General features: G+C 52.3%; 6 protein-coding genes across 6 annotated transcripts; 1 reads left to right on the top strand and 5 right to left on the bottom strand.

Moving 5' to 3' along the window:
- Positions 1-2,285: 2,285 nt before the first annotated feature.
- BO97DRAFT_424913 (Zn(II)2Cys6 transcription factor domain-containing protein) lies at positions 2,286-4,350 on the top strand (the record flags this gene model as incomplete). Its single annotated transcript, XM_025697015.1, has 5 exons — positions 2,286-2,414; positions 2,526-2,901; positions 2,961-3,322; positions 3,379-3,513; positions 3,574-4,350. 5 exons carry the CDS (start codon positions 2,286-2,288, stop codon positions 4,348-4,350), a joined length of 1,779 nt encoding a protein of 592 aa, XP_025551139.1.
- Positions 4,351-5,720: 1,370 nt separating this feature from the next.
- BO97DRAFT_478105 (uncharacterized protein) lies at positions 5,721-7,041 on the bottom strand (the record flags this gene model as incomplete). The annotated part of the gene is made up of 2 exons (XM_025700604.1): positions 5,721-6,648; positions 6,752-7,041. The coding sequence occupies 2 exons, from the start codon at positions 7,039-7,041 to the stop codon at positions 5,928-5,930; spliced, it is 1,011 nt and encodes a 336-aa protein (XP_025551138.1). The 3' UTR covers positions 5,721-5,927.
- A 1,067-nt stretch (positions 7,042-8,108) lies between these two features.
- Positions 8,109-11,031, bottom strand: BO97DRAFT_67650 (Zn(II)2Cys6 transcription factor). Its single transcript, XM_025700984.1, has 3 exons — positions 11,028-11,031; positions 9,598-10,907; positions 8,109-9,545 (listed from the first exon to the last, which is right to left on the bottom strand). The coding sequence occupies exons 2-3, from the start codon at positions 10,824-10,826 to the stop codon at positions 8,276-8,278; spliced, it is 2,499 nt and encodes an 832-aa protein (XP_025551137.1). The 5' UTR covers positions 10,827-10,907; positions 11,028-11,031; the 3' UTR covers positions 8,109-8,275.
- Positions 10,943-11,357, bottom strand: BO97DRAFT_67571 (uncharacterized protein). Its single transcript, XM_025700983.1, has one exon. It carries the CDS (start codon positions 11,285-11,287, stop codon positions 11,060-11,062), a length of 228 nt encoding a protein of 75 aa, XP_025551136.1. The 5' UTR covers positions 11,288-11,357; the 3' UTR covers positions 10,943-11,059.
- Positions 11,358-11,605: 248 nt separating this feature from the next.
- BO97DRAFT_390867 (deoxyribodipyrimidine photo-lyase PHR1) lies at positions 11,606-13,584 on the bottom strand. Its single transcript, XM_025693792.1, has 2 exons — positions 12,249-13,584; positions 11,606-12,198 (listed from the first exon to the last, which is right to left on the bottom strand). Exons 1-2 carry the CDS (start codon positions 13,577-13,579, stop codon positions 11,658-11,660), a joined length of 1,872 nt encoding a protein of 623 aa, XP_025551135.1. The 5' UTR covers positions 13,580-13,584; the 3' UTR covers positions 11,606-11,657.
- Positions 13,585-14,325: 741 nt separating this feature from the next.
- BO97DRAFT_470563 (U4/U6 small nuclear ribonucleoprotein PRP4) lies at positions 14,326-15,716 on the bottom strand (the record flags this gene model as incomplete). The annotated part of the gene is made up of 6 exons (XM_025699960.1): positions 14,326-14,730; positions 14,787-14,813; positions 14,844-15,064; positions 15,140-15,462; positions 15,518-15,575; positions 15,683-15,716. 6 exons carry the CDS (start codon positions 15,714-15,716, stop codon positions 14,401-14,403), a joined length of 993 nt encoding a protein of 330 aa, XP_025551134.1. The 3' UTR covers positions 14,326-14,400.
- Positions 15,717-16,483: the final 767 nt, after the last annotated feature.

Genomic DNA, 16,483 nt, shown 5'->3' with positions numbered 1-16,483 from the left:
ACTGTGTTGTCCGAATAAAGGTGGCCGGCGACTTATCCAACTCAGCGGCCTCGACTTTCAACCTATCTTCTTTCTCTACCACCCTTCGAGCTCGAACCCAGCCTATAACTAGGACGCTCGACAACCCGAAAAAACTTCCAGCCCGACTCCTAATTCCATTCCAAGATCATTCCTCCCAGAAATATGGCTCAATAGCGGTCGGAGTGGCCCTAGATATCGGCGAAGTGGTAGATGTTGCGTGTGTGGCTCCAGCAATTGCGCTACAAGAACATGACCACCCTGACACTCATATATTGAGGGATGTGCTCATACACTCGAGTATTCTGTACCACGCTGATGACATATCAGTACACCTTCAAGACTTCTCGAAACCTTCCCTGGACGGAGCGCTCAAACTCACCTTCCGGACAGAGGTGTAGATATTCGGTCGCCTGCCAGGCTCGGTCCACGCAAGCTCCGCGGTATGCGATGTTGTACTCGGCGTTATAACGGAGCTTGCTACCGAGGCAGGAGCTTCCTTTGGCGTAGCAGACTTTAGTCCTAAGAGAGATAGTATACGTCCCGCTTGAGACGATATTGTAATTTGGCCAACAACAGTCATCACCCTAGTCTCAGGGGCGAAGGAGAAGGAGAGGTCTCAGAATAAACCAAAGCCATAGCATCGGAATTACTTGCTTGCAGGGACTCAGAAGAACCTAAGGAAACCGAGTCGACTGAGAGCTTCCATGGTTGCACCTGAAAGATCGATCCTGTTTCTCTCAACACCAGGGCTCAACTTGGATAATATAGCATGTTTTGTGGGGATGCAGATACCAGCCTATGTGAAAGGTGCGTGTCGGACAGAAGATCAAGTGACCAGGAATCCCGTGACTTGTGCTTTCCTTCCATTCTGAGTCGGTGATCACTTCCTCCATCCGTAGCGACTTATCAATTATATCGCTTTAAGGTATTCAATCGCAACCCTTTTTGACTTATCAGGGAAGCCATAACAGAAAGTTGCATAAACACCCGGCCTTGGTGCATGGCTAAATTTGCTTGCCATGGCTGCCAGGCCAAAAACCACTCGTGCTGGGATGGGAAGGGGTGGGCCAGGCGTATGTCACTTCTCAATTGTGAATTCTTTCTTTCCTGGTGTCCTTAACACATGCATGAGGCACGGCACTATAACTAACTAGGCGAAATGCAGCAAGCCGAGAGAGAGATTTCCGGGAAATCGAATCGCCTGACAGGGACGATCTTCGATGCAGCCGGATCCGTGTTCGTTGCCCGCCGCGGACGATCGCCAGACCGGTTCGGAGCCCACCTCCTATTCTGTGGGGGGGAAAGAGCTATAAGCGGTGGTTACGCCTCGACGTGCCATTGGTACAGCGGCCTTCGAACTAGACAGGTAATAATCATGGGAACGAAGGCGCTCCAAAACATCACCGCTTCTCGGAGAGGTTGTTCCATACTAAGATGCTGATCCCTGCATATTAAGAAACAATTTGCTTGGCACCCCTGGATCACCAATGAATGATTTTTATTACCTATGACCCGACCCGACGGAAAATAGTTCTCGTCTACTTGTACTAATTGTCTCTTCGCCCTTGATTGAGCGGCGGGAATTGAACTCACCCACTTGTGTGCGAGGTATTGAGGAATGCTCACCAACCTGGACCAATGCTTGACAATCAACGCGCTAAACACATGCTTAAACGTTGATTTGAATGTGACTGATCCTTGGATTTCCGGCTCGGCACCTGCTACCCCTTTGACTGGTCGAAAGATTGCGGCCGCCACCAGGTCACTACGAGAAAGGTGGGTGGGGGAAGCCTGGAGAGGAAAACTCAAAGCCTAGACAGCACATTTCAAATACTCAACCACTCGCGGCGGACATGCTTAGAAAGCTCGCAAGATTCTCGATCTGAAAATTGGTTGTCTTCTGGAACCACGGCATGAGACCGCCCCCAAAACCAAGTTACATCGGGATTGAGCACGAACGCCTTGCAAAATCCGGGGTCTCGTCGTCATTTCTCCTGGTGTAAGCCACCACTGACGGTGCTTGATGACCATTACTACTGCCCCCTTAGCCTGTGGTTGCACGTCGAACTCTAGACGCTTCCCCCACCATACATTCCATGAGTTCGACAATAGACTTTGTTTGCCGTCAATTTTGATCACAGCCTGCTTCGCTTTTGCATAAAATCCAAGACCTGGGCTGGCATTGACACGACTCTTCAGCGACAACCTTCCCTCCGCAAGATCTATGGTGGCGAGACGCAAACCTCCCGACCCCTTCGAATGCAATGAACAACTCTCCCTTGGAGAACCATAGAAAGGATCAGCTCGATCCTTCCGCGCCAGGCAAAGTGGCCGCGCGAAAGAAAATCCGACCCACTTATTCATGCTTAAATTGCCATAAACGCAAAGTTAAGGTATATACTTCTTGACTATCCGAAAATACCACGCGAGGCATTTGCCATGACTACCTTCACTTAAACATGCTCTTACAACTTGTACACTCTGGTTAATGCCTACTTCATCAGTGCGACCGAGTCAAGCCATGTGGTGCTTGCTGTTTACGGGGAACTCCCTCGGAGTGTGATTATGGCACCAGCAAGCGAGATCGCCAGTATATCCAACAGGCCACCCTCATCGACAATCTGCTACGCTCGTGTGAAAGTCTCAAACAGCAACTAGCTGAGGCACGTCAGCTAGCCAACATACCTGCCACGAAGACCGAGGAGGAGCCTCCAGCGAGTAGGAAATCACTTCTCACATTGGAAGAGTCGACCGATCGGGACAATGGAGATTCGCTCGAGGAGCCGGATCTCGCTGTGGGAGACGCCGAGCATCCATACTTCATCTCTTCCACTGCTATGGTACTTAGCGAAGGTTCTGAACGCAGCAGATGTCGACAATGTATGCTTTCTCCTCTTTCACTCGGGTCAATACCTGTCCTGCCGCTCACCACGGTCTAGGTCACGGGTTATCTCCGATTCTGAAAGAAAAGCGTATCCTGACTGACCCGATGGCAGCTGGTGTGGCACTGGAGTTCTTCGTCGAACGTTTGATCGACAACTTCAGTCCGGCCAATGTCAGCGGCACCATTGCACTACGTGAGGCCAAGGAGATGCGAATTCTTTCACCGATCCTCTATAAGGCATTCGAGGCAGCGTCACTAACCTTTGCCGGCCGACAATACCAAAACAAAGCTCTCGAAGTAGCAGGCCATTCTAAATATATCAACGTACTTCATCTCCTACAGACTGCGCTGCATGACCCTCAGGGTAACCAGTCTACCGAGATCTTATTGGTAGTATTGTTGTCTACCATTATCGAGGTATATTCTCCCGGGCACATTCATTAGATCAGGTAGCATGCTTACAGATGACAAAGGCTTTCAAACAGACATCTGTAACGTCCATTCTTCGACACCAACTGGGCGGCTTAGCGCTCCTGCGGGCACGCACCCCCTATCGCCACCGGCATGGAGTCGAGAGATCTTTGTTTGTCGATCTCCGACTTTACTGGGTGAGCATTTTTCCTTTGCCTGACTCTGTATCCGGATGAAATTAATACCAAGTCCCACAGGTAACTGCTGCGCTGGTACATCGCAAACCGACCTTTCTCTCGTCGAAGGAATGGCTCACTGTTCCGTGGTCCTGCGATGGACCTCCGAAAGATATCCTCCAACGGCTCCTAGACGTTGCAGTTCATATCCCGGGCTATCTCGCACAAATCGATGAGTTTCAGGTGGCATTAAGGGAGTCGGCAATCCCACCATCTGAGTTAGTCACCATGCAGTCCGCCATCTGGGTCCGCGCCCTGGAATTGCAGAGCATGCTCCACACTTGGAAGTGTACCTACGCCGACACGTATGAAGGAGGCGGACCAAGCGAGGATTCCAGCCTCGATACCAGCAGTGACGATCTGAGAGATGAGGGCGCCAGCAGCGGCGGGGTCTTTCCCGTCTTCTTGTGTCGCGACCCCAGCACAATGCAAATCGCCGCAGCCACGAACTTGGTGTATCCGGATCTCTTACTCGCCACCTCGATGTGCTACTACTGGGCGCTGAACCTCGTGATCTCCGCCACCGACACCGGGCTGGTCAGCGTCCTCGGCCTGCAGGAACGCTACCAGTACGCCTGCAACATCTGCCGTAGCATGAAGTACTACACCCAGATGGTTCCGGGCTGCCTAGTCTCGCGGATCATGTTCGTGCTCCGCACCGCGTTCGACAGCTTCCCCGATGGCATGGTGGAGAAGGAGTCCATGTCGGAGTTGTTCGCGTATATTGGCCGTCGCTTTGCATTTCCCGTCTTCTCGAATCAATGTACCTCGTTCTCGGTAAGGGCAGAATGTGAATGAATGTTCTTTCCTGTGTAGGTCGGGTTCGAGTCACGATTCCTATTTGTCCTTGCATTCATTCTGTTCTCATCTTCTATTCTGGGTTTATTGTTTAGGAAGCAAGCGAGGTGGAACCGGTCAAGGCGTTGTAAATTATCATTCAAGCCTGGTCACGGGCGGCGTCCTGGGCGAATTGTTACTTCTTTGACTACCTCCCGAGTGACTCGTGAATCGAGATGGAAAATATTTGCTTCATGCACCTAGTATCTATTTTCTACGCATAATGCTATCGTGATTGATAGACTGAAGTCATCTCTCTTCGATTGTTCGCAGAGTCGAGTGACTTGAATATCCACCTAAGTAATCTATCTCTACCCCTGTCCTCAGGAACCCCATCTCATTTCAATCTGTAGAGAAGAGGCCACGATTTAGTCAATTCGGATATTTAGCTGAGCAAGATACTCTACAGCTTCCAACCGAAGATTCAATCCAAAGAAAATCCCGGATCCCAATACTAAGCGATCTACGATTTTAAACAGGAGTGATGTGCGATGAAAGCTGTATTTCTTAAGAGGCTGTAATATGTACTGTACTGATGTTTTGTACTATGTACTAGTAGTACAATACAAGGCTACTTCGATTGTGTCTATGATTGCCCTGAGGCTCTGCCAAGTCTCGATACAGAACTCGGATATGATCACAACAAGCGAGCTGGGAGTGTATTGTATGATGATCACGTGTTGCACGTGTTCCCATTCAATCCGGTGAACGGTGTGGAAATATCGTGCGTACCACTCCCAGATCTTTGAACCGGGGGATGGTGTGAAATGGAGTGGGCGGGGAAGAGAAGGTGCCCGGGTGAGCGAGCCCCTCTCGCTAGACGCGGTGTGAGAGACAGCTCGTTCAGCTCGTGTTGGCTGCGTAAGCTAGCGAGCAGCTAGCTACTGATGACGGTGCCTAGGCGCTGCGCTGCACCGCTGTTGCTCTTCATTTTGATTAATCAATGGAACGAGCTAGGCGTGCGGTGGCCAGTCTAAACGAATGCGAATAGGCCGGCAAGATGTTGTCGAGGTAGCGTAGCGCCGGGGGGTGGCGGGAAATTGGCCATGAGTTGCCAGGTGTGGTGGATATTATCCGTCGCCGCGATGGGGAAGGGAGGCAGGAAGCATCATGGGTCTGGTCACATGCGACTTTCCATGGCCAGATGTGGCGATGGTTCCGGGAGGGGGAAGAGGGGGAGGAAATGTGTGGGTGTGGGTGTGGGTGTGGGTGAGTGAAGCCAGCAAGCAAGCGGTGTTGGGCTCGAGGCGCACTCGGTCGACTAACTCACTCGATCGGGGCTGGAGCCGGTAGAGACGCGGCGGCGGCGGTGATGACGCCCACTGAAGGCCCTGGCTTCGCCCCCCGACCGGCCCAGGGTCGCCTAGACTACTAGGCTGGATCGAGGCTAGTAGCTAGCCTCTAGTGTGTGCCAGTGTGGCCGTGCCCCGGTGCTAATTCCGGTGGTCATACCGTCATTGCTCATTTTGCCTACCCGACTGGCGACTATTTTCGGTTCGGAGTCCTGTGCTCTGGGGTTGCTCAATGTACCCGGTACTTCAAGGAAATGCAACATCGGTCGGTACTGAGATGAATGCATTCTGCGCATAGCACTCCATCATTGGATCAACGTCAAGAGGGTCGTCGTCAACATGGTTGAATCGGTCGCCCGAGGGGTCCCGAATCGTGAAGCCCCCTTCAGGGTCCACGGGGAGCCAGTTCGCGGTGAACCGGGTGCTCCCGTCAGGCATTTCCAGCGGGGTCAGTCCCTCCATCGCTTCGAGGGATTTCAATCCAGTCACTCCGGAGTCTGCCCGACCCTTGCCTTTGCCTCCATGGCCGCAGTTCTGCTCCGACCCTGCTCGAAACGCAGCAGGTTGGTGTGGGTCGTTGAATGGGTGCTCCGTCCCCATCATCCCATCGATAGGGTAATGGAGCGGCAGGGAGTCCGACACCCCCATATCCGGGAGTCGGTAGTATTGTGCAGGCTCTCTCAGATTGTACTCCCGGTCCCAGTCCCCCTCGCTTCCACTGTAGGATTGATGGCTCATTCCTGGCGAGCTGCAGGGGTCCTGCGCAACAGGCGATTGGACGAACGGGGGAAGTGCGCCGATGCTATCGTGCGATGACGACCGTGGTGACGAGATAGCTCCGGGGATATTCATGTAAAGGGCTCGCTCGGTGGCTAGTTGCGAGGTCGACCGGAGAAGGTCATCGAGCGAGATGTTGGTGGGGAATGCTTTCGAATCTGGTGTGGTGCTGAAAGTGGATTCTTCAAATCTAGTGAGGGGTCCAGTCAGCCCATGTTTAGATTCCTGGCTTTCCTGCAGGCCCGCCTGAAGCAATCTCGGGTGGAGGAATCAAAATGCCCTGGCAGACTTACATCGAGGTGAGTTTATCCACGAATCCTGGCGAAGCCGGAGTACCTGGCATTCCCAATGCATGGGGTGTTCGGAATTGGTCTGAGGCGGCTTGGACCATTGCCGACTCATACTCAGCGCAGAGCTCAGGGCTCAGTAACTGGGCAGATGCCGAGTGGAAATCATTGACACCCAGCTGATTCCCATAAAAGTCCTCACTGACAAGCTCCGGGTCCAAGGCGAGAGCCGTGTGGTCCATCGAGTCGAACGAAAACCACATCGGCACGTCCGCGGAGAAATTGTTTTCGAGCATCGTATTGGAATGTTTGGCAGGATCGTAAGGGAGGAGGATGTTCACTTGTTGTTCACAGATCGTAATTAGGATCTCGCGGTCATGGCAAGGTGAGTATAGACACACAGTCAGGAGTTCAGAGGAGTCGTGATGATGATGATGATGATGATGATCCTGTTGGTCACGATCTTCGAGAGTCACTGCAAAAATGCCAGGGGAAAAGACTGGGAGGGAAAGGAAGCTTATAACCTGCGCAGGGCAGGACAAACACCGCCGACCAGCTTAAATGAAACATGATTTAGATGCAGCGGTGGAGATGCAGCTTGAACAAGTATGGCGAGCACGATGTGAATAATGCGATCGGTAAAATGGGAATGTGAGCGAGGCTAATAATGATTCGATAGAGGCAAGGTCAAGTCCGGGGGAGCATCTGATCACGATGAAGCACTGCCCTTTTTTTCCCCGGGGAAGTCATATTAACCGAACAGTTAATCTTTCTCCCCAGGTTTCGAGTTAAAGCAGCCGAGTTGCACGAACTGGGAGTATCGGACTGACAGCGTGCATGGGGAGTTCGGTTCTTTTGATGGCAAATTAACCGAGAGTCAGCGTGGCTCGGACCGAGTGGTGAGAGAGTGAAAAGCATGAGAGGGAAAGAGAACGCGGGCCGTTGAAGTCTGGGGTTGCGGGGAAAGGGGAAAGAAATCAACTGATCGGGTTGCGCGTGCAATTTGCCGACCGCCATTTGGTAACGGCAGCTGGCACAGTCGCTATGTTTCAAGTTCTTGATGACCTCAAGGTGCAATCGGTTAAAGATCAGGCAATTTAATATATGGAGAGAAGTGGAATTCCGACCCCAATAAGGAAACAATTCCCATCTGCCCGCAGTGCAGTGCCTGCTGCCCCTCCCTGCCTTGCTTTTCATCTATCAAACCCTCTATCATCATGCCACCAAACAGGGAGTCATTATGTATATTCATGAAGATGAACGGATATACTATATACAGAACACGACCCCAATCGAGGTCAAAATCGTCAGGTACCCAAGGCCAAATACCCCACTCCGACTAGTGTTGCAGGTCGGCTTTTAGGTCGAAGAACTACGACCATGCAGCAGCATGTGCCTGCATATCACTCCGGGGAAAGGGGGCTAGATCTTACCCCGGCAAATACTTAGTACGAGTTCTTTAAGATCCTTGCCACCTCTGCCCCGGTCAATAATGCAGTCCCGTAGAGGCCGTCGCCGCGTCGCTTAACCTCACAGGGCCAACCCCGTGCCATTCCGTGTCCATCGGTAGAGCGCTAGCACTGCTTTGCGTCGGTGTCGAATCTCGCTGTAATTAACTGGCCGCCCGCGCGCCTGGGCCACGGCACTCCGCATGACCTGCCGGAAATTCCGCTGGTATTCCGTGTTCAGGGTGACAACACATGATTCCGTGGCACGGATCATCACCTCGCACGCATTCAGAATCCCCTCACCCGCCTCCTTTTGCAATCGTTCCACAATCAACAGTAGGAGGAAACTGCCCTGGAGCAGTTGGATTCCGAAGAAGTACGGAATAAAGCTGATGTCTGGGTCGTACCGCAGAATGTGGTCCACCGAATCTGCAGCCTCTAACACGTGCGAGATGGTCGAAGCAAATGCAGGGGAAGAGGTCCAGAAGTCTTTGTCCTCAATCAAGGACACCGGGTCCCATTTCCCCACCAGCAAAATATGGAGCACATGAACCAGGTAGGAGGCATAGGAGATCACAGTCTGTGTATGCCACGAATAGGCTTGCGCAAGCGAAGCTTCAGTCGGTTGCTGGTCGGGCTTCGGAGGGAAAGCGCCAGGCATGGGACCATCCGGATCGGAGGCGATGGCCGCAAAAGTCGTGAGGCTAGCTTTATAGATATCAAGTTGTCGTAGCACCTCACTCACGTGGCTATCCCAAGCGTCTTTCCCATTGAACCGCGTCCCTAGCATCGGATGATTCCGCGCTTGATTCAAGTCTATCAATTCGCCAGTGATGGTCATCAGGGGAAGAAAGAACCCGAAGATGGAATGATCGTGACAGACAAAATTGGGGAATATGCGACGTTTGTTCTTCTCACCCGACAACAGACACTGTGGCCCATCGGTCTTGGGACTGTTGCTATGAATATTGCCCGCTTGCCACGATCCTTCATCGAGTGGCAAAAGCAGATCTTCACTCTCGGCGTCGAGCAAGGCCAGTGGACGGTTGTAGCAAAGCGCAAGGTGACGGTCCATGATGTATAATAGCCACCACGTCCGCCGTCGCTCCTCGCGGTGCTCTTCGGTAATTGTGGTGCGTACATCGTGGGTACGATCGCATACGCAATTGAGGCTTGGCCGAGCAGGGTTGGAGTAATCAAAAAAGGGGCCCGTGTCCACGCCACTCCAGCCTGCCAACGCGTAATCGAACGACGGACTGGAGCCGTCCGTGTGATGGCTCTCCTCATTAGGTACTACCTCGATCTCTTGGTTCAACTTGAGTTCTCGCGCTAGAGTGAATGCAGCATGCCACCTTGAACAGATTAGCACGGGCCAAGCCGCAGAACAATTACGGGTAGACCAACCATCGCATGCTAGCGGCTTTCTGTTCGCTCGACGAGATTATTGAGGCCACATGAATATATGTAATGACATCGTCTAGGGAACCTGCAGGACCAACAAGGCCCCTATCATCTCCTCCAGCTTCGAACGGATGGTGAACAGTTGTTGGTGGACCCTCTGGTCCAAGACCCGCGTACGCGGACTCGCTCGCGGTCGCGCCCTCGGAATCCTTAAATGAAACATGGATCAACGGGCGAAGAAGTCTTATTGTGAGGGCGCACAGAAACTGGCAGATCTTCTTGCGCTGTGGTGGAGATATGGGCAAGGCAAAAGCACGATCATCCAGCGCGGCAACCCAGAGCATGCTGGCTAGAAGAGCAGGACTGCTCGGACGAGGGGTCTCGCGACTGATAAATGATGCCTTTCGCAAAACATAGCAATGGATGTGATGACAGACCGGGTGCATATGCGTCGAAAAAGCGCTGGTGAAATATAACTCCAGAAGATCGAACACAAGTTTGCGAGGCAGATTCCCTTCGAGGAACGGGATAAGCGGCATCAGCACCGGGTATTTCAATGGTGCGACGGATGGCCCGGGGGTTTGTCCCATGCCTGTGGCTTTGGATGCAATCGAGGTTGGATCGCTATAGCCCGCTAGATCAACTCCATGCCAAATGTCGAACATCCGTGGAAAAGGCCCCTCGCCCAGCCCCATCCCTCCCAGAGGCTCGTAGGACCCGGGCGACACATGTGTGGCAGACAACCATTCCTCCGTCGGATTTTCACCAGGTCTTGATCCGTGAGGCGGGAGCGGGGCATCAGCTTGGGAGCGTCGCCCGTCGATACTCGGAGCTGAAGCGGCGACCTCGTTCGTGGAAGGGGATTTGTGGTGCGAAAGTGATACAGGAGAGCCTTTTCCGGCTAAACCGCCGGCTGCCTCTGCCAGCGCCGGAGCCGCAGGTTGTTCGTCGGCCGGTCTGGTCGCTCGCTCCACCACCACGTCGGTCTCCGTCAATCGGGATCTAGCGATGCGACCTCTCTTCCTACGTTCGCGAGTGAATTCGCAGCGGATGTCGCTGCGCAGGCAGCGTGAACATGGAAACGCTCGGTCGCAGCGGACGCGACGCGAATGGCAGGAGTCGCATGCAATTCGATTGCGTCTCCAACGACGTTTGGTAACGATACCGTTAGTCGATTCTTCGGCAGCGGTTTCTGGAGCGTGGGATGCCTGGGCGTCCCCCGACTGATCCATTTCAATCCGACATTGGTGGGCTTTGGAGGGGATTTTGATGGAGGAGTCAAGTTTAAGGAAGAAACGAGTTGGCTAGGCTCACTAGGAAGCACAGGCAAGAAAAGAGGTTAGCAGTAAGCCAAGACGAAGGAAGCGAAAGCGAGGGCACTAGTCTCAGTCTTTCCAGTCACCCAGACCAGGCGGTTAGGAGCGGGGAAGCACAGTCACATTCTTCTGGACCCGAACTCGATTGATCACGGGTCTTGGTATACGATGCTGACCAAAAAAAATTCAAGACGAGAAGAAAAATAGCTATCGATAACAGATAGCTTCAAAGACTGGCGAAGGTATATGCTGACGACAGGGATTCTTGTTGTGTGTTTGCAGAACAGTCGAATAGAGGAGGGAAGACGGCAGGCAACGGGATGGATGGCGGGGAAACCCACGGAACTGGAGATGACCTCCGCACTCCAGCTTCTCATCAATCATTCAGTCTGGTCTGGCCTCGGCATCCACCAATAAATTTACCTGATTCACCTGCCGGTCTTCAAGGTTAGTCACCCAATGCTACACCTGAAACTAGCCACTCATTGACCATGAGTTTAATGGGTCTCAGGGCACGTGTAAGGTTCCTGCATCTACTGTCGCCCATTGAGCAGGCATCATGTCTTTGGTGGGCGATCGATCGGTCGGCACTAACTCCGTCTCTCTCTCTACTCAGAGCACACAGCTTACCTACCTAACTACACCTCGGTTACTTTCATTGGGTCATTTCAGACGATTGGCTGGAAATTCGTTTTGCATATAGTATCCCTAACCCAGAGCCAGTTTGGCTTCACCCTCTTCAGCACCTCAGTGGCCCTGAGCCGCTTTATAGCGTGCCAACGCTCGATCTCGACTCTTCGCGTGATCAACGATGGGTTTGGGATAGCCATTCTTCTTTGCCACCTCACCAGCTCCCCGGCCATAGGGATCATGGATCGCATTCCCCTCCACCGCCCGAAGCTCGGGCACCCACTTGCGGATGTATTCCCCGTCGGAGTCAAATCGCTCACTTTGTCGAACAGGGTTAAAGATCCGAAAGTACGGCTGCGGATCAACTCCGGTACTCGATCCGAAGCCCCATCCTCCGTGGTTGGACGCAAAGTCCCCATCAATCAGGTGCTCCATGAAATACCGCTCCCCACGGCGCCAATCAATCAATAAGTCCTTGGACAGAAAGGATGAAACTACCATTCGTGTGCGATTGTGCATCCACGCAGCGTGGTTCAGCTGCCGCATGGCGGCGTCGACGATCGGGAATCCGGTTTTGCCTTGACTCCAGGCGTCGAATTGTTCTTCGTTGTATTCCCATTCGAGATTCGTAAACTCTGGCTTGAAACATTTATTCATACTGCTTCATGTCAGTGATCCCCCTCGGGACAAACCAATGATGAGACTGACCAGATAAAAGGCCAATGGACCAGGACATGTTTGTAGAAGTCACGCCAGGCGACCTCACTGATCCATGACATGTAGCCCGGTTGGTTACGGTCAAGGAGACCTTTGTTCGCTTTGCGCGCTTGATCTATGGCTGTACGCGCACTGAGGCAGCCGGACGCAAAATACGGACTAAGAACTGAGGTAGTTTCTCCAGGCAACGTGTTGCGCTGATCGTCATAATCCCTGGCCTTCTCCTCCAGAAAGGCCTCGAGCCGTCGCAGAGCCTCGTGCTCGCCTTCTGGATATAACTTACGAAACCGTTCCTTTTCCTCATCAGGTAGGACCTTATTCTCGGGTGCTGCAGGCACCTCGCTTTCGAATAGCTCTCCGAAACTCTTCCGCGCATCACCAGGGTTAGATCCCGGCTCCTCCGCCACCTCAAGGTATTCAGGGTTCTCCTTGAGAAAAGCACACCAAGTCCGGAACCAGGGACTATAGACAGCATACTGTTTACCTTGCTGACTATGGAGCTTCCCAGGCGTGACCACGCAGGTATCATGAGCTGTCTCGAAGCGAACTCCATTCTCGGCGCACATACGGACCAGTTTTGCCTCCCGACGCAACTCATCGACCTCATACTCCATATTCGCAAAGAGATGATTGGCGCGCCATTCCTTGCAAAGGTCCACGATGCGCTGGGGGATAGCCTTGCGCTTCTCTTGTGTTTCCATGTACAGAGGGATATCCAGCTCATTCAAATCTCTCTTCAACACATTCAGCGTCCGTAACGTCAGGTCCACTCGCGCGGGACTAGACAGATGCGCCGTCAAATCCTGTGGCGACAGAATGTACATACAGATCAGGGAAATTTTGTGTTCGCGTGCCACTTGGTATGCCATCTGTAAGCCGCGATTATCGTGGAGTCGCAGATCGGATTTGAACCAGTGCACCACCGCCGCCCCGGGCTGGATGGACTCGCGCGTCTCCAGGGTATTTTGGTAAGATCTCTGCAGTTCCTCGATAGGTCGTTCTAGCGTCCCGTCATTGTAGGCGTGCACGCGCTCGTTACACATCTCAGGAGGGTAGTATTCGCGAAGCACGATGCCGAAATCCTCGGTATCTTTCGCATGGGGATGCGGACGCGACAAGTCGGGCTTTTCGCGCTTGGCCGCGGGCGCGTTGCCGTCTCTAGAATCCGACTGTGCATTGGAGCTGCTGGACGTCTTGCGCTTTGGGCGTGGCATTGTCGGATAGGAGAGCTTGCAAGCGCTGGCGAGGGGAGGGATGCGCGGTGTGCGAGCAAGAAGGATATTGGGTCGCGTTATTGATACGAACGCGCGTCGCCAAAGCATGCCCTCGGCATTGGCGAAACAATCCTGACGAGAATTCGGGTAGACGCAGGGCAGGGGCTGGCTGGAGGACCGAAAGAACTCAGATCGAATCCCATCGGATCGAGTGCGATCTGGAATGCGCCCGGTCCAATGACGTCATATCCTGCACATTCCCTTTCGGTCTAGATCGGGTCGAACTGAGACTTTTCGAGGCCGACACTGGCCCAAGATACGCAGTACTCCAAGACTTATGTTTGCAGGTGGACGACTGATATAGCATTTTTTGGTCCTGTCCCTTGATGCCCTTGGAGTCTATCTAATCTAAGCTCAACCAGCTTTCCCCGCATCTCCTCCACCCGAACCGGTAAAGCTCCCACATGAGTAGATCAATCGAACTATCCTTCCAAACCACTCCGTAGATTACTTGAAGAAAACTTTTCCCTTAATCCAGGTTATCTAGTGAGTGCCCTTCGTGTACTGGCCCAGGTTTCGTTAGGTATATAATGGACGCTATGCGCAAGGCTGGGCATCAAAGCCGCTTCGCCGACTGCGGCACAGAATGCCATCTTTATGTGGGCGAGCTTTCAGCCGGAATACGCGCTATTCATGACACACCATCGATTCTTGAGTTGTGAATCATGGAAAGTTGTCGGGATATCCCTTTCCCTTGCAAGACAGTCGTGAGCACTACTGCCGTTGCAAATGCGCTCAAAGTTGCACCAATTTCACATGCTAAGAGTCATGCACACATGAAGAATGTATCTCCAGACAAACAGAGGACATCAGTCCTGGGAGACATTCCCATCTCCAAACTTCTTCCGTAGTTTCAGGCCCTTCATCAGTCACGGATCCATCAGAAGCTCCAGAGCAGTTGGTCGATCTTCAGGGTTCCATTGCAGGGCCAACAGCAGCCATCGCAGGAAACCTTCGACATCTTCACCTTGGATGTCGGCAGCTAATTTCTCGAGCGTCCGCTCATTTGGAATCGGGACCAGATTCTTCCAGTTCCCGGAATCATCCCAGAATACCCAGCTCATAGGTGTCTTTTTCAGGAATTCTGGTGATGGGTTACCAAGCAAGGCGACAAGTTGGGCGATACGGACCCCATCGTCAAAGATATCATCTCTGATTTCACCCCTGATGAGGGAATTGCGGCTGACGATGTCCCATGCCTTACACAACGTGTAAGTGATCAGTAGGCAATAGACAAGGCATGATAATGACTCACAACCATGGCGATACTCCAGATATCGACCTTGTGATCCTAGGTCGATTTCAAGATAACCTCTGGAGCGCGATAGTAGTCCGGCATGATATTCTCGCAATGTTCCACATCACCGAAGCGGGCTTCTCCTAGGTCACTCAGAATAGGGAGCCCGTCCCCGTATGGAAACGGCGAGGTCGTGTAGATTGTGCGATCTTTAAGAACCTTTGGCGCTGGTTTATTGAATACTTGCTCTTCGAAATCAGAAAGTGCATCTGGCGATGGTACAGGAATGAGAAGTTCTTCAATTGTATGTCTTGACTAAAGTTAGAGCCCCATGCAATACTTCGCGGAATCTCGGGAAAGGCTATTCTCACCAGTATGGATGAGGTTGGCTACAGAGTGCAGGTAGTCTAGCGCACCGAGAAGTTGGCGGATGGCAGCTTTCATACTTTCGAGCGTCATTCTCCGCCCATATCTCAGCTGCATCAGGTCGGATGTGTTGATTTCCAATGGTTGATGGATGAGGCAAATGTGGCGGCATTGAAAATTGTTCAAGTAGAAATGGTCGAGTAGTTTGCGAACATACTTCTTGCCGGGATGATCTGTTTCGATCGAGTCCATGTGTGTATACACATTCAGTTCATGCTCCCTTCCCTGACCCGAGGCATATATCTTCAAGATGACATGTGTGGATTCGCTAATTCCTCAGCACCAATAGCTTGCAATATTGGGAGATAGTCTAATTGACTTACACCAAGTCACGCGCAAACCAAAGGGTGGAAATCACTCCAAGTCCGACCTTGGCGAGGGCTTAGTATCTGTTGTTAAGAATCTCCCCTTGGTGAACTGGATAATATTTCTCGGGAGAATATGTTGGTAATGTTTCTTCCTCAGTCTTCAAGCATGGATCAAGCAACTCAATCCGACTTCGGGCGGACTCGTGAAGAGCATTTCCACTTCGATATTGACATAACTGTTCTGAAGAGCAGCCTCACATGTCGACTATAGAGGCAGGGGCTGATTCTCATGACAGAGGAAGTCGAGAAGAACGATCGTGTCAGGGTACGGCGTGAGTATGGCGGACAGATGCTCTCCAAAGATTTTGGCATCGCCAAGAGTCTAGAACGGGATCCCCTGAATTTATATCCTTCAAGGACCGGAGCAATGACAATAGCTGAAGCAGCGGCCACGCGCGAAGAGAAGCTGCTCGCTTCCGTCTTGATGCATGTCAATTGCGCAATGCCGGCAATTATCTGGCCGCCCTTCCTGAAGCTTCCCACCGCTGAGCCTTGCTCTGTTGGAGAAAAAGAGACTTTAATCATCACACTTTCAACATCGGTCGGGCTAGGTAAGGGAGATATCAATGAGCAGTGGCCAGTGCTTATAAATCTCAGGTCATGTTAAGTATGCTTCCAAGTCATCGATGTACGGTACAAGCCAAGCGCATCTGCTCAGTTCCTTTTTCCCACACAATGCCAATGCGGGGAAGTTCCTTCACTCGGGCCTTCTTCGGCAACTCCGCTTTCGTCAATCTTAGCATTCCCCTCCGAAACGATTTGAACATCACAATTGGAAAGATTAACACCTTCAGAAGAAGGAGGCCCTTCCTTCAAGCTTAGAATTTGGTCTTATATCTCGCTGACGAAATTCGACAAGCTCATGGGAAGGTAATGCCGCTCCTGCCGCTTCAACCCCACACAGAATCCCCATAACCTAAC

The sequence above is a fragment of the Aspergillus homomorphus genome (genome assembly GCF_003184865.1).
Source record: "Aspergillus homomorphus CBS 101889 unplaced genomic scaffold BO97scaffold_19, whole genome shotgun sequence".
Classification (NCBI taxonomy): domain Eukaryota; kingdom Fungi; phylum Ascomycota; class Eurotiomycetes; order Eurotiales; family Aspergillaceae; genus Aspergillus; species Aspergillus homomorphus.
This window is presented reverse-complemented; position numbering and strand designations above follow the sequence as displayed.

What these genes read in the sequence shown, in the direction of transcription:
- BO97DRAFT_67571 (XM_025700983.1), bottom strand. Translation starts at nt 11,287, where the DNA reads ATGAGAAGCTGGAGTGCGGAGGTCATCTCCAGTTCCGTGGGTTTCCCC.
- BO97DRAFT_390867 (XM_025693792.1), bottom strand. Translation starts at nt 13,579, where the DNA reads ATGCTTTGGCGACGCGCGTTCGTATCAATAACGCGACCCAATATCCTT. An exon ending in GTCCATTGGCCTTTTATCTG is followed by an intron (nt 12,199 to 12,248) that starts GTCAGTCTCATC and finishes GACATGAAGCAG; the next exon opens with TATGAATAAATGTTTCAAGC.
- BO97DRAFT_67650 (XM_025700984.1), bottom strand. Translation starts at nt 10,826, where the DNA reads ATGGATCAGTCGGGGGACGCCCAGGCATCCCACGCTCCAGAAACCGCT. An exon ending in AAAGCCGCTAGCATGCGATG is followed by an intron (nt 9,546 to 9,597) that starts GTTGGTCTACCC and finishes AATCTGTTCAAG; the next exon opens with GTGGCATGCTGCATTCACTC.